General features: G+C 36.0%; 1 protein-coding gene across 1 annotated transcript in view; it reads right to left on the bottom strand.

Annotated features, from left to right (window-relative positions):
- The window catches only part of BANK1 (B cell scaffold protein with ankyrin repeats 1), a 270,656-nt gene that overhangs the window by 19,838 nt on the left and 230,876 nt on the right, over nt 1-19,942 (bottom strand). The window contains exon 10 of the mRNA XM_007463810.1: nt 10,393-10,458. Coding sequence (XP_007463872.1) covers nt 10,393-10,458 — 66 coding nt within the window. The remainder of the gene's footprint in view (nt 1-10,392; nt 10,459-19,942) is intronic.

Here is a 19,942-nt window from a genome sequence, read left to right as displayed (position 1 = left end):
TTTAATAAGTTGACTTTATTTTATTAACACACTCTATTATTTAGAGTAGTTTTAGGTTCATAGTCAAACTGAATAGCAGGTACAGAGATCTCCTATATACCTCCAGTCCCACATATGAGTAGCCTCCCCCATTATCCACACTGCTCACCAGAGGTGTACATTTGTTACAGCTGATGAACTTACACTGACACATCATTATCACCTGACATAATTTTGTTAATTAGTATTTTTCTTTGAAAAGTCACATATATATATATTTTAAAATTTTATTGGAGTATAGTTGATTTACAATGTTGTGTTAGTTTCAGTTATACAGCTGAGTGATTCATTTATACATATACATAAATTCATTCTTGTTTGTATTCTTTTCTCATATAGGTTATCACAGAATATTGAGTTAAGTTCCCTGTGCTATACTGTAGGTCCTTGTTGGTTATCAATCATATATATTAGTGTGTGTATGTTAATCTTAAGCTCCCGATTTATCCCTCCCCCCACCACGTTTCCCCTTAAGTGGGACCGTAAGTTTGTTTTTAATATCTGTAAGTCTGTTTCTGATTTGTAAATAAGTTCATTTTTATCATTTTTAAAATTAGATTCCATGTATGAGTGATATCATGATATTTGTCTTTCTCTGTCTGACTTCATTTAGTATGATAACCTCTAGGTCCATCTGCGTTGCTGCAAATGGCGTTATTCCATTCTTTTTTTATAGCTGAGTAATATTCCATTGTATATATGTACCACATCTTCCTTATCCATTCCACTGTTGATGGTCATTTAGGTTGCTTCCATACCTTGGCTATTGTAAATAGTGCTGCAATGAATATTGGGGTATATGTATCTTTTCAATTTATGGTTTTCTCTGGATATATTCCCAGGAGTGGGATGGCTGGGTCATATGGTAGTTCTATTTTTAGTTTTTTAAGGAACCTCGATACTGTTCTCCATAGTAGCTGCACCAATTTACATTCCCACCAACAGTGTAGGAGGGTTCTCTTTTCTCCACACCCTCTCCAGCATTTATTATTTGTAGACTTTTTGATGAGAAAAATCATATATTTTTATACACAAGAAAATCAAACAATTCCTCTGATTCTATATACTAACATCTCATGACTGGTTTTCTTACTGGCGTATTCTCTTAGATTTGCCAGAGCATTTGCTAATTTATTCTTTTTAAAAATAAACTTTCAGATTTAGTTAAAATTTCCTGTGTTTTCACATCTGTGAATTTAAAAAATTCTACCATTAATTTTCAACTTTTACTAGATTTATTACATTGGTTTTATTCCATAAATATTTTTTTACTAGTATCTAGTTACTTTGTTTTCCTTTTCTTGTTTAATAACTAAAGATGTACAGCTATGATGTTGCCTCTGCTTATAGTTTGCTTGCTAAGCATTCAGCTGTGTTTTAATTTTGTTTGCCTTCACAGGTTTTTTAGAATTTCTTCAGGGTTTTTTCATTTCTGTTATTAATTCTTTAAAAAGTATACTGAGATCAAAAAGTGGGTTGAATAGGTCATATTTTTATTGAGTTTTTTAAAAATCAGAGAGTATATTATCAGTTAAGGGTTTTGAAAAGTGTACAGTCTATTAAGTACAAACTTAACATTATCTTAATTTTTTATATACCCTATTTTATTGTTTTTGCATTTTTACTGTTGTATCAAAGATTCAAAGTATTTATAACCTCTGACTACTACTGTGGTTTTTGTCAAATTCTTTTATTCTACCACATTTTACTTAAATATTTTTAATATTTGCCACATAAAAGAACATGGATGACATGCTTTTATTTGGAATTTAGAATTTAAATAAATGATTTCTTTTTCTAATACTTTTATTCTTTTTTTTTTTTTTTTTTTTTTTTTTTTTTTGCGGTACACGGACCTCTCACTGTTGTGGCCTCTTCCCCTGCAGAGCACAGGCTCCGGACACGCAGGCCCAGTGGCCATGGCTCACAGGCCCAGCCGCTCCGCGGCACATGGGATCCTCCCGGACCGGGGCACGAACCTGTGTCCCCTGCATCAGCAGGCGGACTCCCAACCACTGTGCCACCAGGGAAGCCCTTTTCTAATACTTTTGCCTTGAATTCTATTTTTTCTAAAATTAAGATTGAAAACAACTCGTTTATTTCTTTTTCTTTAAGCAACCGTTAATGACCATAAATTTTCAACTTTTCTTTAGTATTTTTCTTACAGTGTATCTTCAAAAAGCAGGATATAGTTTGATTTTGTCTTTTATCCAAATTTGAATCTGCATCTTTTATAAAAGAATATATAATGTGGTATTTGGAACCAGGCAGTCATGGGTACAAATCTCAGATCTGTCTCATCCCACCTTTGCAAGCTTCAGTTTGTCTATAAAATGAAGGTAAATAATACCATTAGTTACAGGGTTGTTGCAAGGTTTAAAGGAATTAATATGTGTAACATGCTCTGTAATGTTCCAGACTTGTGCAAAAGTCCAGGAAATTGTAGAGATAGTTGTTGTTACTATGATAACCTGGAAGAACAGGATAGTAGGAGATTCTAAACATAGGCTTCAGAGTCAAAAAGAATTAAACTGAAATTCCACCTCTACCACTTATTAGTTCTGTGACCTTGATTACAGATAACCAATCCATCTTAAAAAGGAAAATAATATCTACCTCATAAGATAGCTGTGAGGACTTGATCTATGCTATATAAACACTTCACAGAGTGCCATTTGCCTTCAGTGATTGTGACTGCTCTTTGAGGCTGTTTAACTGACACATGTATTTTCATAACTGCTGTTCTAATTATAACCTTATTTTGTATCCTTTTTTTGCCTTTTTTTGTAGTTTTTGTCTTTTGCTAGAAAGATTAGGTAGATAGATATAGTGTATATATATTATATAATTATATAATATTAAGTGATTTCAAAGGTATATATTGTGTTTGTTTTAAAATAATGATTACTTTTATAAATTTCAGAGATTTTTTTACCTTATATTTTTTGATTAGTAAAGACTTGATAGGGCATTATTTTATTTTAAAATTATTTTCTAGTTCCTAGACATTTTCATATTATTTGAGCACTGGACCTAGATTATTGCAATAGAATTATGATCTCTTGCATTGCATATTTTTATCACCAATATTTTACATTCAGATGTTTTATAAATAAATTTATAATAATTATTTAAATTTAGTTCCATGTTTTATTGAATTCATTATTCAGCACAAATTCTTTAATGCCATAACTTCTTTTTTTTTTAATTTTTGAAGTATAGTTGATTTATCATATCATGTAAGTTTCAGGTGTACAGCACAGTGATTTAGTTATATATGATATATATACATTCTTTTTGAGATTCTTTTCTCTTATAGGTTATTACATAATATTGAGTATGGTTCCCTGTGCTATACAGTAGGTCCTTGTTGGTTATCTATTTTATACCTAGTAGTGTGTATATGTTAATCCCAGTCTCCTAATTTATCCCTCCCCCCACCCCCTTTTCCCCTGTGGTAACCGTAAGTTTGTTTTCTGTGTCTGCAAGTCTCTTTCTGTTGCTAAGTATCTCTCACTTATTTCGAAGATATTTGGGGGAGTATTTTCATGATGACATAGAAATGCTATCTTTTCTAAAATCCTGGACATCCAAAAAATATATTTGTTTTCTTCTTACACAAACACATTAGCTGACTAAATATAAGTTGCAGCGTTTTTCCCAATAAATCATGTAGTCCATTATCTCAAATTTTTGTTACATCATTTTCTAAATTGTAAAACTGATTTTGATTTTTTAAAAGAAAATCTAAGTTAACATATTTCCTCAGTACTTTAGGGTTGTTTCTTCATCTTTATAACTAAAACGGTTTGCTAAGATGCTTTTAAATGTGGGTATATTTCCTTATTTTTTGCTAGATCACAGCGAGTCCATACACTCTGCATATTCACTCCCCCACTCTTCTGTACTCTGAAGCTTTGTTAAACTATGTCATTGATTGTATTTTCTAGCCTATTTTTTAAAAAAAACACCTATTATACATGAGTTGGATTTCTGTTCTCCATGTCTTTTGACTGTTTTTAGTATTTCCATGTATTGGGAACAAACACTTTTCCAATTATGTTCTCAACTTCAATAATTGATTTTACCCACTGTCACTCCTTTTTGTTATAACCAACGTGGATTTTAGTTTGCTATTGAAATTTTAAGTTCCAACTTTTTTATTTTTGCCAAATGTCCTCTAGTCACTTGATCTATTTTCTTCATGTCACATGTTTCACCTCATCCTGCCATCTCAGCTAAAATGTCTTTTATCTGTTTTGCTTTCATCTCAGCCTGACCTCGACCCCTGACTTTCTGTTGATGTTTCTTCTCTATGTTTTCAATTTGTTTATGAGTTTGCAGTTTTCTGAAATTTTCTTTTTTGGCTTTTGTATATTGTCATTGGGTATCTAGCACTGATCCTGAAAGCTGAATGGTTTAGCTTAATTTAATAAATGAAAATTAAAGATAACTCATACTTCTTTACAGTTATTTTCTAAAAACAATTACACATCATTAGTTGGGATGTTCTTATTTTGTGTGTGTGTGTGTGTGTGTGTGTGTGTGTGTGTGTTGTGGGGGGCACACTTGCATATTTCCCACTATCTCCATACTGATAGCTTGGTGCTTCTTGGGAAGATATATGACAACCTTACTCATTAAGGAAGTCATTTACAGAAGTACTTCCTTTCCTTTGACATGGTTTTTGAAGTTCTCATATCATTTATTTGTTCTTTCCTTCAATCTTCTTAAAAGAGAACGCATCTATAGAATCATGTTTGTTTGACAAGAGATTTGGTGATTGTTTATCCTTTGCGTCTATTCCTTGTGTTCAGATCAAATTTTGTTCTCTGCTCTAGGACTACAGAGGACTTTGGTGCAACTCATAACTCAAGATCCGAGGACTTAGCAGCTTTGTCTAGTGCAGCTTTGTCACAAATAGGTGGAACATGATTCTTTGGCACTATGTACTGATAGGTCTGCAAGCAACTAACTCCCTGAATAAACAGTAATTTTTCTTGCCCATCCCATCTTTCCTTCACAGAGCTTTACTGCAGGGTCTCAGGTTGCTTTCTACTGGGAGAACTACTTTTTCTGCATGTGTATAGAAAGACCAGAGCTGGAGTGGAGAGAACTTTAAAAAATTAGCATTTGTGTAGTAGAGTGATAGCTAGGGGTCAGCAGGTGGACTACTGATTTTATTTGCTTCAATCCCTTTTTTCAGCCTTAGAATTAATTGGAATTAGTCCCATATTCCAGCATTAGCTTTATTCCAGTCTTTGTTTCCACTATTACTAAGAATTCCATCTTTTTGATGCCTTTCCTTCACAAGCATTTCTGAGAGGCCACTGCTGGCTGTTGACACATCACCATTTTAGACAAGAGCTCAGCTATTACACAAGTTTTTCCAGGTATGACCTTAACAAAAACAGAAACCAAACAAACAAAAAACTCCTATGAACATGACAAATGGAAATGTCAGTTATACTGAAAAGGAGAATTGAAGCCATTATTCTTTTATGGAATACAAATAACTACATTTTGATAATTTCCCCTCTTTTCTTTTTAATATATCAATTACTGGCAAAAGTAGCCAGATGAAAATACCTCAGGGACCAGCATTCTCTTTTGCCCACATAAGGGTAATACCATCTGCATTTCTCCAGGTCTCCTACTTATAGAAAATTCTGTTATTTAACATTCATCACACTGCTGCAGCACTGGGAACTTACAGAGCTCATACAAGATATGTTCCCTGACTATATCTTTCTTTCCCAAGAGCATGCACACCCCCTGAAAAGACCAGCCAATAACGATTTTGCAGTCTGCATCGAGGAATTAGTGGCCAGAGACTATATCAGAGATTACAAACTTGTAAGCCTACAGGGGCCAGAAAGACGGAATTACTGAGCAGATAAGATTCAGTGCCTGCTTATTAAACACATCTGAATAGTCTTCATTATCAAAAATAATTATTTTCTCTTTTGTGTTTTTATTCATAGCATGATTCTCTTGATACGTCTTTTATTTTCTCAGTTCTGATAGAATTATGAGTTTAAAGAAATGTGTCTCAAATATAAGACGACGATATGGAAAGCATGATAACAAATGAAAATATCAAAAGTAATTTGTAGCAAATGATACAATAATACAGTAGGGAGTGGTTGGAGATTTGAACTGTTACATGAGACATGGATTTAGCATGGTTTAAACATGGCAAAAAACTGAAATTATATTGTGCACATTATTTTTGAAATGTAACATATTTAGAGGCCAAATCTGACCACAATATGGCCTTTCAAACAGTTTCTTTTGGTTAGATTTTGTTTTTTGTGTGTTGGTTTGAGATTATTATTATTATTATTATAGCATATTACTGTTCTCTTGTGTTCTACTTGTAGTCCATGTCTAAGGTAGACTTAGGCAACTAAATTCTAGAAGCTCCACAAATAACTCTTATGCTCATCTGGGGTTGAGAGTCACTGGTATAGGCAGCTGGTTAGGGTGGACGTGCTCCTCCTACCTCCCACCTAACCCCACCCCTCAAAAAAATGGTTTGCCTTCCAAGCATGACAGCAACAACACATGCTTGATGAGATGATTATTATTTCACTGTATGGCTGGGAATATCTGTGGCCATGAATCATGATCACACGGAGGCAGTTAAGAATGCTAAGAACGCTAAATATCATCAATTGCCATTCTTAACCTCTGAGGTACCACTATGTTGATAAAATGGGGATGATTCCGGTGAAGATAGAAAAGGCCCCATGGCATAGCCTAAGAAAAAGATATAACAGAGAAAAACAGGTCTGGGAGACATGAGCAATCTTGACCCTAGACTATTATATGATTTTGTGAGGCACGGAAAATTAACCAGATATTTCCATGTCCTCAAAGCCCTTACATTCCTCCAGCACCCTTTGACTTGACCATGTTCACCTAGTAGTCTTCTAATTACTAATTATATTTTATAAAAACTTTATTATTAATATTTGGCAAGGGTCTAATGAATACAAGCATTCTCGTCACTGGGAAGAAATCTTCCCATAAAACAGATTTAATCCATTGGGATTGGGGGTTATAAATCAGTCCTCCATGAGCTTAGTTAAGAGGACTCAGGCATCAAAACTCTAATTGATTCCAAACCCACTGACAAATTCAGTTCTCTGGTTTGCCACGTTGAAGAACAAACCCTTGACTGCTCTGTGAGGCTCAATTTTGGGAAGTGGGTGGAGGTGTGGTAGCAGCACATTCTGGGGACAACACTCTGGCACTGATTTAAAATTTTTCTAATTTTAAAACCAACTTGGAAAAACTGATTTTAAAAATTTATTTTGATGGAAACTTTTATCTGTGATCCAAAGTCCTCAGCATTTTTCTTATATTTTTTCCAGGATGTGAAAATTGAGTTGAAGAAATCTGTTGAGTTTCCATGGAAATGGCGCCAATTAATTTTTTTCTGTTCCTCAGGAAAATTCCTTGACTTAGCAATAACGTAGCTTCCTAGCAATCCCTTGGCAGTCTTCAACATAGGGCATCTGAAATGCCTATACTTTCAGTGGGAAAATAGTTGACTCTCATAATCCCTTTCCCTTCCAGCATATAGTGAAATAATTGAATAATTTCTTTAACCTTTAGAGAACCTGTCCAGTCCCTTTAAAAAATCTTGACTCTGACAAACACTTCACAAAAGGATCTTTTTGTTTTCTATCAAATAAAGAGATTATCATTGGTGAAGCATGCACTGTTTTTCCTATTACACCATGAAATCCCAGGGTATTTGAAGAGTATTCATTAATTTAGGAATAAGTAGTTTTGATTGTCTAGTATGTCCCATGGTCTGGATGGTCATAAATATCTGAAAAGATTTAGAGAAAAATGGCTGGACAGAGGAAGTCCATTAGGTACTTAATTCTTTAATTTCAAAACCTTCCCCATTATTCTTTCTTTTTTTTTTTTTTGCGGTACGCAGGCCTCTCACTGTTGTGGCCTCTCCCGTTGCGGAGCACAGCACAGGCTCCAGACGCGCAGGCTCAGCGGCCATGGCTCACGGGGCGAGCCACTCCACGGCATGTGGGATCTTCCTGGACCGGGGCATGAACTCGTGTCCCCTGCATCGGCAGGCAGACTCTCAACCACTGCGCCACCAGGGAAGCCCCCCCATTATTCTTAATTATGTTCTTCTCATGCTAGGTTCTGATTTCCCTGCAGACTGCAGTTATCGGGAAGGTTTTTTTTTTCCCCTAACATTTCATAGGATTTAATGTTCCTCTACTCCTTGAAAACAGAACAATAATCTTTTCCATTCTGCTGAATTACTAATGTCCACAGTTAAAGGAATCTAGGGGAGCTGCTCTAAGGTGACTAATCAAAAATATCATCAGTAATTGGATTGAAATATCTAGAGAGTGAAAAATTCACACAAAAATTTGATTAAAATTTTCAGTATCCTAACCCCCAAGAATTAAAAATATCTGGTCATCATTGATCTTGAAGAAGCAAATTAAGTAACAAGATAAGGACAGATGTTAATCCAGTAAAATATTTTATAATTTAGGTTCTTGTTTCCTTTCACCATTCTCTCCTCCCCTTTTATTCTGAGTTCAGAAGGGACTATATTTTCTATACATATGGTAGAATATTAATAGGTTTCTTCTAGGCTTCAAAAACATTAGCAACCTTTTCTTATATTGCTCTCTGTGGGACAACCACAGGATGACAGATCAGGCATTCTGAGGATCCCTTCATTACACTTGCTGCTTGTCCCCTTGTTTCATCTCCTGTGGCCTTCTTCACGTCATCCTCCTAATTCTAACGTAATTTAATTAAAATATAATAATTGAATAATTTGTTAAAAATGCTTTAGGGAAACTTTCTCCCAAAGAGCTCAAAGCGTCCCCTCTCTTTTATTCTTTTCCAAGCTCTGTGAGGTATGTGGAAGAGTCCAGATAGGAATAATCTTCTCTACTTTAATTCTTCAATAACTGTTTGATCCTAATTGTATAATAATCTCACACGGAGTTCTGCATTTATTTCTTGAGAGAGCTAAAGGCACAGTGGGAGGCTAATAGTAGCCTTAAAAAGATATATCTTTCCCTTCAAACTAAGAAATCACTAGAAATGAAAAACTGTCCAATAAGGAGAGTTTTTTGCATACAAATTTATAAGTAGTCTATCCAAGTGATTTGTAGGAGACTGGAAGTTCAGGTCCATCATGTGCTGTATTCAGACACCACATACTTAGTTGGAAGAATGATCTAAGTACAACCTCACTGCCGTGAGAAATGCCACTTGAAGTGATGGGTGATGATGATCATTCATTTGAGGACACACCTTTGTTTGGAGGATGATCCATAGCATCCCAGGATCAAGTCCATGAGGTTCTGTATTTAATAGGTCAGTGGGTGTCAGAAGTTGGTGCAATTAGCACTTTGCTAATTTCACAATGGCACACAAAGAGGCTATGGAAGTGGCTGCTGGTGAAATAACTTCCCAGTTTTATTTTAATGTCTCTCTCAATGATTTATGAGTAACAATTTCAAGGTAATATTATTTTGGAGTGATGTTATTTCAAAAGTGGGTTGAGGTTAAAAGCATCTGTATGTCCTCATTGATTATCAGAGTCATCCAGTGTTACCTCCACCTCTGCCACCTTTTATGGTTTTCATTTTTGAACTTTAACCAAAGATTTATTATCAGAAAAACATCATAATAAATAACCTGCCAGAGTACCTCTTTTCAATAGGAACCAAGTGTGTCAAGAAAGACTGGAGGCAGCTGCCTCCTTATGGAGCAAGAGAAAAATATTACTCCTGTGTGAGATGCCTCTGAGCTACAGTGTTCAGCTCTTTTCTGCATGACAAATAATTGTTCCAATAAATGATGGGTCCATTACCTAAGGCAAGAGAATAGTGAGACAATCTTTGACTGGAGTTCAATGCAGAGCACAGAAAACCCATGCTGGTTCCCTTCACAGGGGCATCAATAATCTGCCTCTCCTACCAAGTTAGGTTCCAGAGGCTTCTCTCTAAAGGTCTCTGAGGCATGTTAGAGAATTTGTCTTACTTGACCCTCCTGGAGCTCTGATAACAACATTATCAACATCACCACAAATATCCTAGTAAGGCCTTTGTTAAATTCTTGCCTTTGTTAATTAAAATAATTTGGCTTTGTTAATTAAAATAATTTTCTTGCATTAATCTTACTATGGAAAAATAATATTTGGGTAAGACACTGACTGACTTAACAGTAAAATTAGCCAAGTACACAATTATTTACTTCTATAGCAGGAGACTTTATTCAGTATTCATAAGATTTCTTTAACTCTTACTTAGAGATTATTAAATAAACTGAAGTTCATGTTAGTACCTTGTTTCTTAGGGCCATGGAACTTGTCATCATTTGATTGTCTTCTGGCAGTCTTTTGTTGAAACACTGTAAAAAATAGAACACAGATTATTTATTGAACATAAACATAAAAAAGAACACACTGTGGGAGACTGTAGGCAATTAGAATGCAATACATCATTTTCCTTAGTAACAATTCCTGAATTGTATTATTTTTTGAGTAGGAGGATTATTAAATTTACAGTTTTCTCATTTGTGCAGCTTATCAGTCATTTCAAAAAGCATTTTCTTTGCACAGAGTAGTATAATGCTGATGGAATGCCTCATTAAACTGTTTAAATCAAGATATGATTTCATTTTGATATAAGGTAAAGATAAAAGCTGCATTTTGTTAAAAGTGATAAATGCTAAAATCCCATGAAAAATTCCATTTGTACAGAAATTACTCATGCTGACTTTTTGGTGATAAGCAAGGATAAAGACTGTTGCTTCTTAAACAGATGAAAAGACTGCTGGATTCCCAGATGTAATAATAAAAAAGATACTTTATTCTTGCATCATCTAGCTATTAAAGCAGCTTATTCGAATTACTTCATTATCTGAAAAGTACTTTGTTCTCATTTATTATTTCTTACATGGAATTCTGTGAGACAAGTCAGCATTACCCCATTCAGCAGATGAAAGATAAAACTGATTGATTGTTTAATATTTATTGAGCACCCACAAAGTTCCGTATACCTTCTGGTATTTGTTAACGAGGAAGTCTATAGCCTTTAGAGCTTGCTTTAGAAACTGAACATCCCAGACTTCCATTTATATTTTTTATGGGTAGTCTAAACTATAGGGTTTGGGAACTGAAAGAGGCCTTGGAGATTTAGTCCGATGTCACGTGTTTATAGATGAGAGAGGTGGAAATAACTAACATATAAAATAACTAACATATAAAAGGGCTACGTAATTTTGCAGTGATAGTGGAGCTATCATTTTGGATCTTTGCCTTTGGTCTTAGTATTCTTTAAACCAATCTAATATCAAGGTCATATCTGTGATGAATCCAGATAGCATTTTTTTCAAATTTAAGAAAGTTCCCTAAGCCATATCAAATTAATAATTATTTATTAAACACATATACTTTGCCAGCTGTCGTCAAGAAAAAGGGTACTCTGCTCTGTCCTTCAAACAGGAGAAGCGAATATACTTTCAAAGTATGATGTGTTTAAGAGAAATTATACACATGAAATAATATTTTTGGTTGAAAATCAATTTTCTGCTTCAAGTTAGTATTTGGAAAACATGCTAAATATAACTTACTGGCAAGTTCTGGGTTTGTGGCTTACATTTTTTCTCAAATAAAATATACTGATGGATATATGGTATGTGAATGTATTTTAGGATAATAAAAGCATTTTTATAAGTGGTGCTTGACTTTTTTCATTGGCCGGTTCGGAAAGTCTTGAAAGAATAAAACACTTTTGAAATTTTAATAACATGCAGACACTCTGTGCTTTTTCGCCAGTATTGTTAAGATAGTAACTGAGACTGTCTCAGACAAAAAAGCTGTAATCTGGCATCATTAATATGGGAAATAATCTGAATCCAAAGATAAATTCAGAAAATAAATTCTTCCAATAAAAAGTGTATTAATTGATAAGTTTTAAGAACTCTGATAAATTTTGAAGCTATGGAATACTAGAATTTTTTTCCAGCTTTTTGGCATTCATTTGTTAAAAATCATTTTACACCTTATATTTTATTGAAATACATTTGTTGACAACAAATGTCCAGACTTTGTGAAATACAGTAAATGTTAAACAGGTAAACATGCTCAGTTTCTAGATTAAGAAGTGACAGCAGCATATTTATTTGTTGTTGACATTTCAGCAGCGTTTGTAGCTAGAACAGCCTGGGACGGGGTGGAGAATTGCGGTGGGAGAGTAGGGGTGCTCTGAGTAGAATGATGATGAAAGTGCTGATAACAGAACTCATTAAGAGCAGGATGGGCACTAGGTCATGCCCCATATTACAAAAATCCTCTCTACCACAATAACCTCCCTTGAAATTCCCTCCCAACTCACCTCCAGCTCCACCCACTACAACTGTTTTCCTCCTTTCACCTATAGACAAGCCTCATTTCCTTACAAGAACTCAATTATCAATTAGCATATTGCCAAACACACTGTTTCTCATTGTTATGAAAGTTGGGAGGTGTTTTTGCATATAAATTAATCTTGGGAAGACACCTATATTAACTTGTTTCTTGAAGAAAGAGCTAGCCCATCCAAATGATCACCGATGCAAACATGCATACCAAGGACACATGCTCTATTAGCCTTAGGAAAAGAATACATAGATATAAAATTCCAGACTTTGTTCATCTTTCTTTTTACAGTGAATATTAGCTGAAACATTTAAATTGCTTCTACCAGCGAAATCTTTGCTCTAGAAAGCTTTATATATTTTATGCTTACCATCTCACCCACACAACGTTTATGAGAGGTAACTATAAAATCCATGATACAGGGAGAACCAAGCACTGGGGATGGATCATTCAGATTTATATATGGAAGGTATGTATTTTTATACAACAGGATTTTTGGTAAGATGAGATTCTGTTCTAAACATATAGCAACTGAAAAACAATCTATATACTAAAATGCTAATCTGCTTGGCACAGTGGAAGGGGTATAGTTTTGTCTTAATATTATCAACATGCATGACATGGAAAATGGCTTTCTCCTTCCGGGCCTTTATTTCCTTTGCCAATAAAGTTAAGGCTTAGATGAGATGATCTCTAGTGTCTTACTCAGTTCTGATATTCCAAAACGCTACCAATTCTTTTTCCCCAAGCCATTCCAGGCCAAATGGTTCCTGGATAAATTCTCAAACGAACATGAATTTAAATAGAATGCTATGCTTTGAGGGGGAGCTTCTTTTTACTGGGGGCTTAGACTAACAGGAACACTAGCAAGTTAAATCACAGACCAATGTTAGTTTTTCATAATATATGGAGACAGTCCTGTCCCTATGTGTTTGAATTCCTGGAGAATATTATTTTTGACCGCATTTTATTGCGTCAACGTTCAAATGATGCTATGAAGGCAATTATGAAATAACGTCAATTTTGATGACTCTGCCCCAGTGAAACCTTATTTTTCTCTTCCTACCTAAAATGGGAATTTGATGAGAAAGACTAATGAATGCATTATTAGTAGCTGTCACTACCTTTAAACATTAAAAAAGTCCATAAAGAAAGAAAAACAATTTTTGAGGTTCAAAATAATCTCAAACAATGCAAATGCCCCAAATATCACCCCCATTTATTTTAAATATTTGGTGGAATGACTTCTATAAAATTTTCTCTAGAATAGAAATGAAACTGAATGGAAAAAACTAGCATAGTATTAAATATTCAAAATGTTAAGCAAAGCAGAACTATCAGAAGAGCAGAGGAGGCGAAGGTGAAACATAACGAATTCACTTGCACTATTTGTCTTTCCAGGTTGTTCCTGCAAGAACGGTCTTCACGTCAACCTCATGAGTGGCCAATTTCAGGCAAACAGATTCTTCCAGGGCTGCCCTTCTTTGAAAATCTGATAAAGCTTATTTGGAATTATTCTGTAAGTGGCTAAGCTAATGGAAAGTCTGTGTAATGCGTAGCCAAATGCGTTCATAAAGATATGAATTATAAACCACAAACCCCTTGATGTTCCATGCCCATTAGAAGTGTGAAGTGAAATGCTGTTTAGAGCTGCATACCTATCACTGATGATAATTCTTGAAACTAGGGATTTGACATAAAATGAAATATACAAATCTGTATTATGCTTCAGGTCCTCAGTATAGGTAGCAGCAGTATGTTTATTAAACACTCAGCAAACTTTCACTAGATTGCTAACTATGTAGCTAAGTGCTGTGCTAGGTCCTAAGGATGCAAAGGTAAATGAAATGTGGTCAGTTTCCATACTGTCCTCCATTTTGGTATATTATTTTAAGCAAATGTCAAATGTGTCATTAGGGCCTACTCATGAGAGAGGACAGAGATAAGAAACAATCAGAAGGGCAAGGGTCATAATGCAACCTCTGTAGCCTTACTCTTCCTACCTTGTTCCCCCAATTTGCACCCTGTGAATGGTAATTACAAAAAGGCAGAGTGAGGTAAAGGAAAGCAGTGCAAACAACCCCTTTGTCTAGCCAGTGAAGGCAGGGAACAGAATGTTCTAACCCGATGAGTAGTCACACTGACTAATCAAATCCAAGCTCAGAGAAGAGATGTAGCCTCTTTGCAAATGGATCAAGATAGACTGAGCACTCCAGTCAGCTTAAAAGCACCATCTCATTCTGTTAGCAATAGTTACATGTTGCCAATTTCAACAAATTTATCAAACTCAGGTCACCACATTTGAATAGGCACACTAGGGGTGTCATGGCCACAAACAGAAATAGTCACATCAGACACATAACATGAAGGTCTTTCACCTGAAAGTAGTTTAACTGACTGCAGACATATAGTCAGGAGTTGTGGCTTCTTTTTGGGGAGTGGGAGGGAGGGGAGAATCTACAAATGATCAGCCAGCACACATGAGGTCATGGATGTGGTTACAGTGTACTCGGGAGATTGGTGGCGATGGGAAGTTGGAAAGTACGTATCTGCATGAAGGAAAATAGCATAGAGATTCTAATTCAGTGGAAATATCAATGAATGCTTTGGTTTCCTAAGGAGAAAACATTAATTTTCTTTCCAGTTTGTAATGGAAACTTTAAGTCTGATAGATGTGTTCCCATAAAAATCCTCTCCCCAAACAGGAAATCTCACTATAAATTACTTTTTCTACTTCTAAGGAACTGAATTTTCATTAGAGTAGAATACAAACTTTTTATTTGCATATTTATCCTTTTTGATGCAAATAAGAATATTTCTATTCTTGAAATGTTTCTTACCCAGGAAGTTGGGACACTGAGAGTAAGAGAGCAATTGATTTATGGAATTCTGTGTAATTAGAGCTTGAGGGCATTGTAATGAGTTTATTAGCAAAGTCTCTACTCCACCACTGGGTAGGCAGGTCTTTCTTCATTTTGCTACCAGGCAGGCAACATGTATTGAACACCTACTGCTTGCAGAGCACTGGACTAGGGGCTCGTTTCCTCCCATATGATTTCATGTGTGCTCACTGCTTGATTTTACTTCTTGAATACTTGTATTCAATAAAAAATGATATTAGCGTAGACATTCCTCCAGTAACATCCCTGGTAATTTTCCTTTTGTTTCAAAGAGAAGTGGTTTGGGTTGTTAGGAAGTCACTGCAATACTCTAGAAGCCGCGATGAGTTCACCTTTTGGTTCATGCTTAGTGATTACCAAGAGTAATTTCTCTGGCCTCTTTCTTTCCTCTTGTATCAGGAAATATTACTGTCCTAAGAAGTAACCAGTAGGATCTGGTCACGTTCACTTTGAACCAATATTAAATACTAGTTCTGCCAATAAGACTCAAACTACAAAAATGCAGATTGAAAATTTCAAAAGGACACGGCTGCTTATTGGAGATTTTCTTGAGGTGGACCTGTTTTGCTATAAACTTCCCTCTCAGAATTGCTTTTGCTGTGTCCCATAGATTTTGGAAAGCTGTGTTTTTATTTTCATTTCGTTTTATTTTCTGACTTCCTCTTTGATTTCTTCACTGACCCATTTTTCTTTTTAGTAGCATGTTGCTTAGTCTCCTCATGTTTGTGTTTTTCCCATTTCTCCCCTGTAACTGATTTCTAGTTTCATACCGTTGTGGTTGGAAAAAATGCTTGATATAATTTCTGTCCTCTTAAATTTGTTGAGACATGTTTTGTGGCCTAGCATAGAGGCCAGTAGTACTGTCTTAGCCACGACAATCAAAATGTCTCTTGACATTGCCAAATGTCTCCAAATGTCTCCTGGGAGGCAAATCACCACCCGTTAAGACCTGCTACTCTAGGCCAATTGGGCTTCTACTAAAAGACAAATTTTAACGGAGACTCTAGGAGCATCGTATGTTAAGGGGAAAAAGACCAGAATTCCCAATGTGAGCACATGTCTGAACAACTGCTCCTTGTCAGAGCTGTGCCAGTACTCTATCAGGAAAAGGAGGGAGGCAGAGGATCATGGGGAAAGCAGGGACACTGGGCTTACAAATAGATGATAAATATGTCCTCTATCCTGAGACCACCTGTGATATATATACAAAGTCCTAAAGCTCATGGTTTGGACAAGGTCACCAGGCCAGAGAGTAGAACCTAGGGCACTTGATCTAAGGCTTACTTTAATCCATTTGACAATATTTCTTCACTAATGAGGATAGAGGCCAATCCATTCTGCCACAGTTATGATGATATGGATTAATTCTCCTAAGAGATTCTACAAGGTTTCTTTTTCTCTTTGCATTTCCATGGCATTGTATGTGATCAATTTCAAGTACAAGTGAATTGCAAGTGGAAAATTTCTGAGAGCGACTGAGTTGTACTTGACATTTTGGGGTCCCAGTAGCTGAGTAGCTCTCAAAAAGGTCGTACACAACTTTGTTGCACTGTAAAATGCCAAGGGCAACTCAGTAGCAATTGAAAATTGAAAGAGAAATTATACTCGACCCCAAATCAGCAACACGGACTGTGAAGAAGGATCTTGGTTTTACTGTGTGAGGGGAAAATGGGAAACTGCCCTTTGATGTTGACAATTTTTCCCAAATAGGCAGTCATCTCTTTGCAATGATTTATTGATATAGTTTTACGACCCATCTATCTATATTATGAAAAGTGCTCATTTCTTTCTTTGATTTGTCTTAAATCAAAAATTTAGTCACCAAGAAGGACTGTGAATTCATGTTAATTCCTCTATATTCTTGAAGCTTAATGAACCTGATCCTTTCCAGTATTATAGGGAGAAAAAGATGGAGAGAATGATTCTTGAAAGCAGGCAGACTTCAAAAACTTTTCATTTAAGAAAAATGAGTTATCCTTTTCACTGTTATTAACATAAAATTAGGTTTAGTATAACAAGAATGGAATAAAAAATCCAGAAACATATCTCTTAATAAAATGAACCATGGGTTCAATTTTGTATTAATAAGTTACATTTCTGGGGCTAGGAGATGGTGGTGATGGTGGAAATAGAGATTCTCTCTGATACGTTATGCTGTGTGAAAGCAGTTAGAATGCTTAGCTATAAGTGAATATCCTAGAACTTTGTCCCCTTAGGTACAGGATCCCCTCTTCATTAGGAGTACTTAGATGGTTTAAAAGAGGGGAGGGCTTCCCTGGTGGCGCAGTGGTTGAGAATCTGCCTGCCAATGCAGGGGACACGGGTTCGAGCCCTGGTCTGGGAAGATCCCACATGCCGCGGAGCAACTAGACCCGTGAGCCACAACTACTGAGCCTGCGCGTCTGGAGCCTGTGCTCTGCAACGAGAGGCTGCGACAGTGAGAGGCCTGCGCACCTCGATGAAGAGTGGCCCCCGCTCGCCGCAACTAGAGAGAGCCCTCGCACAGAAACGAAGACCCAACACAGCCAAAAATAATAAATACATAAATAAAAATTTTTTAAAAAGGGGAAATTTAGGAATCACTAGGTTGATATATTCTTCCGACCATCCTCTGTAGTGTTAGTGAAGTCTCCTATTCTACCCACACTGATGTAGTTCTTGTTACTTTTATCATTTATTCATCCTTGTACTCATTCAATTAATATTCATCAAATATTCGTAGTTTCTGCTATGAATTCAGCACCGAGCTTGGCACCAAAGATACAAAAACAGATGAGGTTTTCAAAGGCAAAAACAAATGATTGGTCTCTTCTTTTATGGATCTTATGGGTCAGAAGGAAGAAATAAATATTAACTAATGACCCAGAAATAAATACACCAAGAAAGAAAATTGGTCCTACCATGTGTACAAATGTGGTAGCCAGATTGAGCTGGGTTGGGTCTAAATCACACATCTTCCCCTTCCTAGTTTTATCATCATGGGCAAGACACTGAAACTCACTGAACATCAGTTTCCGTATCTCTATTTTAAATTTATTTATTTATTTATTTATTATATACCTTGCTTTTAAGGAAAATTACCTTTTTTTTTTTTTCCCCAGCCACACTGTGCAGCTTGTGGGATCTCTGTTCCCCAACCAGGGCCCTCGGCAGTGAAAGCACAGAGTCCTAACCACTGGACCGCCAGGGAATTCCCTCCGTATCTCTAAAATGAGCCTATTAATGCCAACTATGCAGGATTATTTCATGAATTAGAAATTATCATGAAAGTTGCCTAATAATTATTATCATAAGGAGTAGACTAAGCCAACTTGTTCCTTTAGAGGAAAGGATATCCTGACCCCAATTCCATCTGTAATAGTTTCTTTAACTTCTAACTCTCCAGAATCCAGGAAGCACACACTTCTTCTAGAATTTAAAGTTAATCAAAGTCACTGTCTGCCCAGAAACTGAGGAAAGACAAAGTAGAATTGCTTTTATTATCTATTGAGTGTATATCACATACCAAGTATTGTGCTGAGTAGTTGTTAATTTTATCTCACTTAAAGATTACAACAATCCTTAAAGTAGATGTTATTTCTATTCCCAGCTTACAATGAGGAATTTGCATCTCAGATATATGAAGTTATTTACTTAGGTAATATTAGTGAATCTGAATCCTCCTTGCAAAGCAGCATTGGGAAAACCCACTTTTCCTCCTGGGCCTTTCTTTCCTGTGTGTCTCCTCTACTGTCACACTTCATTTCAGACACTTCTGGTCATCAAACGTGTGCGGATTTTCCCCCACCAAGCAGCCCTTCAACACTATTTGGATATCCTACAATTGAATTCAATTTCATTCAATTCTGAGAATATCTACCCAGAGGTAGTGTCAGATCCCACAGACTAAGAGCTCAGTCCCATAAGCCTGCTTCCTCTCTATTTCAGATGCCAATCCCAAGTGGTAGATTCCCAGGTTACACACAATTTCTGTCTGATTTGGTTACAAATTGGAGATTCTCACAACCCCCCCCTCAGGTTTGATTAATTTGCTAGAGCAGCTCATAGGACTCAGGGAAACACTTATTTTAAAGAATATGATAAAGGATACAGATGAACAGCCAGATAAAGAGATGTATAGGGCAAGGTCTGGGAGTCCCCAGTACAGGTAAGTCTGTACCTATGGAGCTTGGGTGTGTCACCCTTCCTATGTGGACCTGTTTGCCAGCCTGGAAGCTCCTGGAAACCCCTAACATCAGGGTTTTATTGAGGTTTCCTCACATAGGCATGATTGATCATTAACTCCATTTTTAGCCCTTCACCCTTCTCTAGAGAATAGGGGTTAGGGCTGAAAATTCCAAGCTTCTAATCACTGCTTGGACTTTCCCATACTAACCCCCCTCCAGGAGCCATCCAGGAGTCCACTCAGAGCCACCTCATTAGAAAAAAAACACTTCTACCACCCAGGAAATTACAAGGGTTTCAGGAGCTCTGTGTCAGGAACTGAGGGTAGAAACCTGAATATATGTATATATATATATATATATATATATATATATATATATATATATATATATATATATATATATAACAC

The sequence above is a fragment of the Lipotes vexillifer genome, unplaced genomic scaffold, assembly GCF_000442215.2.
Source record: "Lipotes vexillifer unplaced genomic scaffold, Lipotes_vexillifer_v1.1 scaffold49, whole genome shotgun sequence".
In the NCBI taxonomy this organism is placed as follows: Eukaryota; Metazoa; Chordata; class Mammalia; order Artiodactyla; family Lipotidae; genus Lipotes; species Lipotes vexillifer.
The sequence above is the reverse complement of the archived record's forward strand: the minus strand, read 5'-3'. Positions and strand labels throughout refer to the sequence as shown.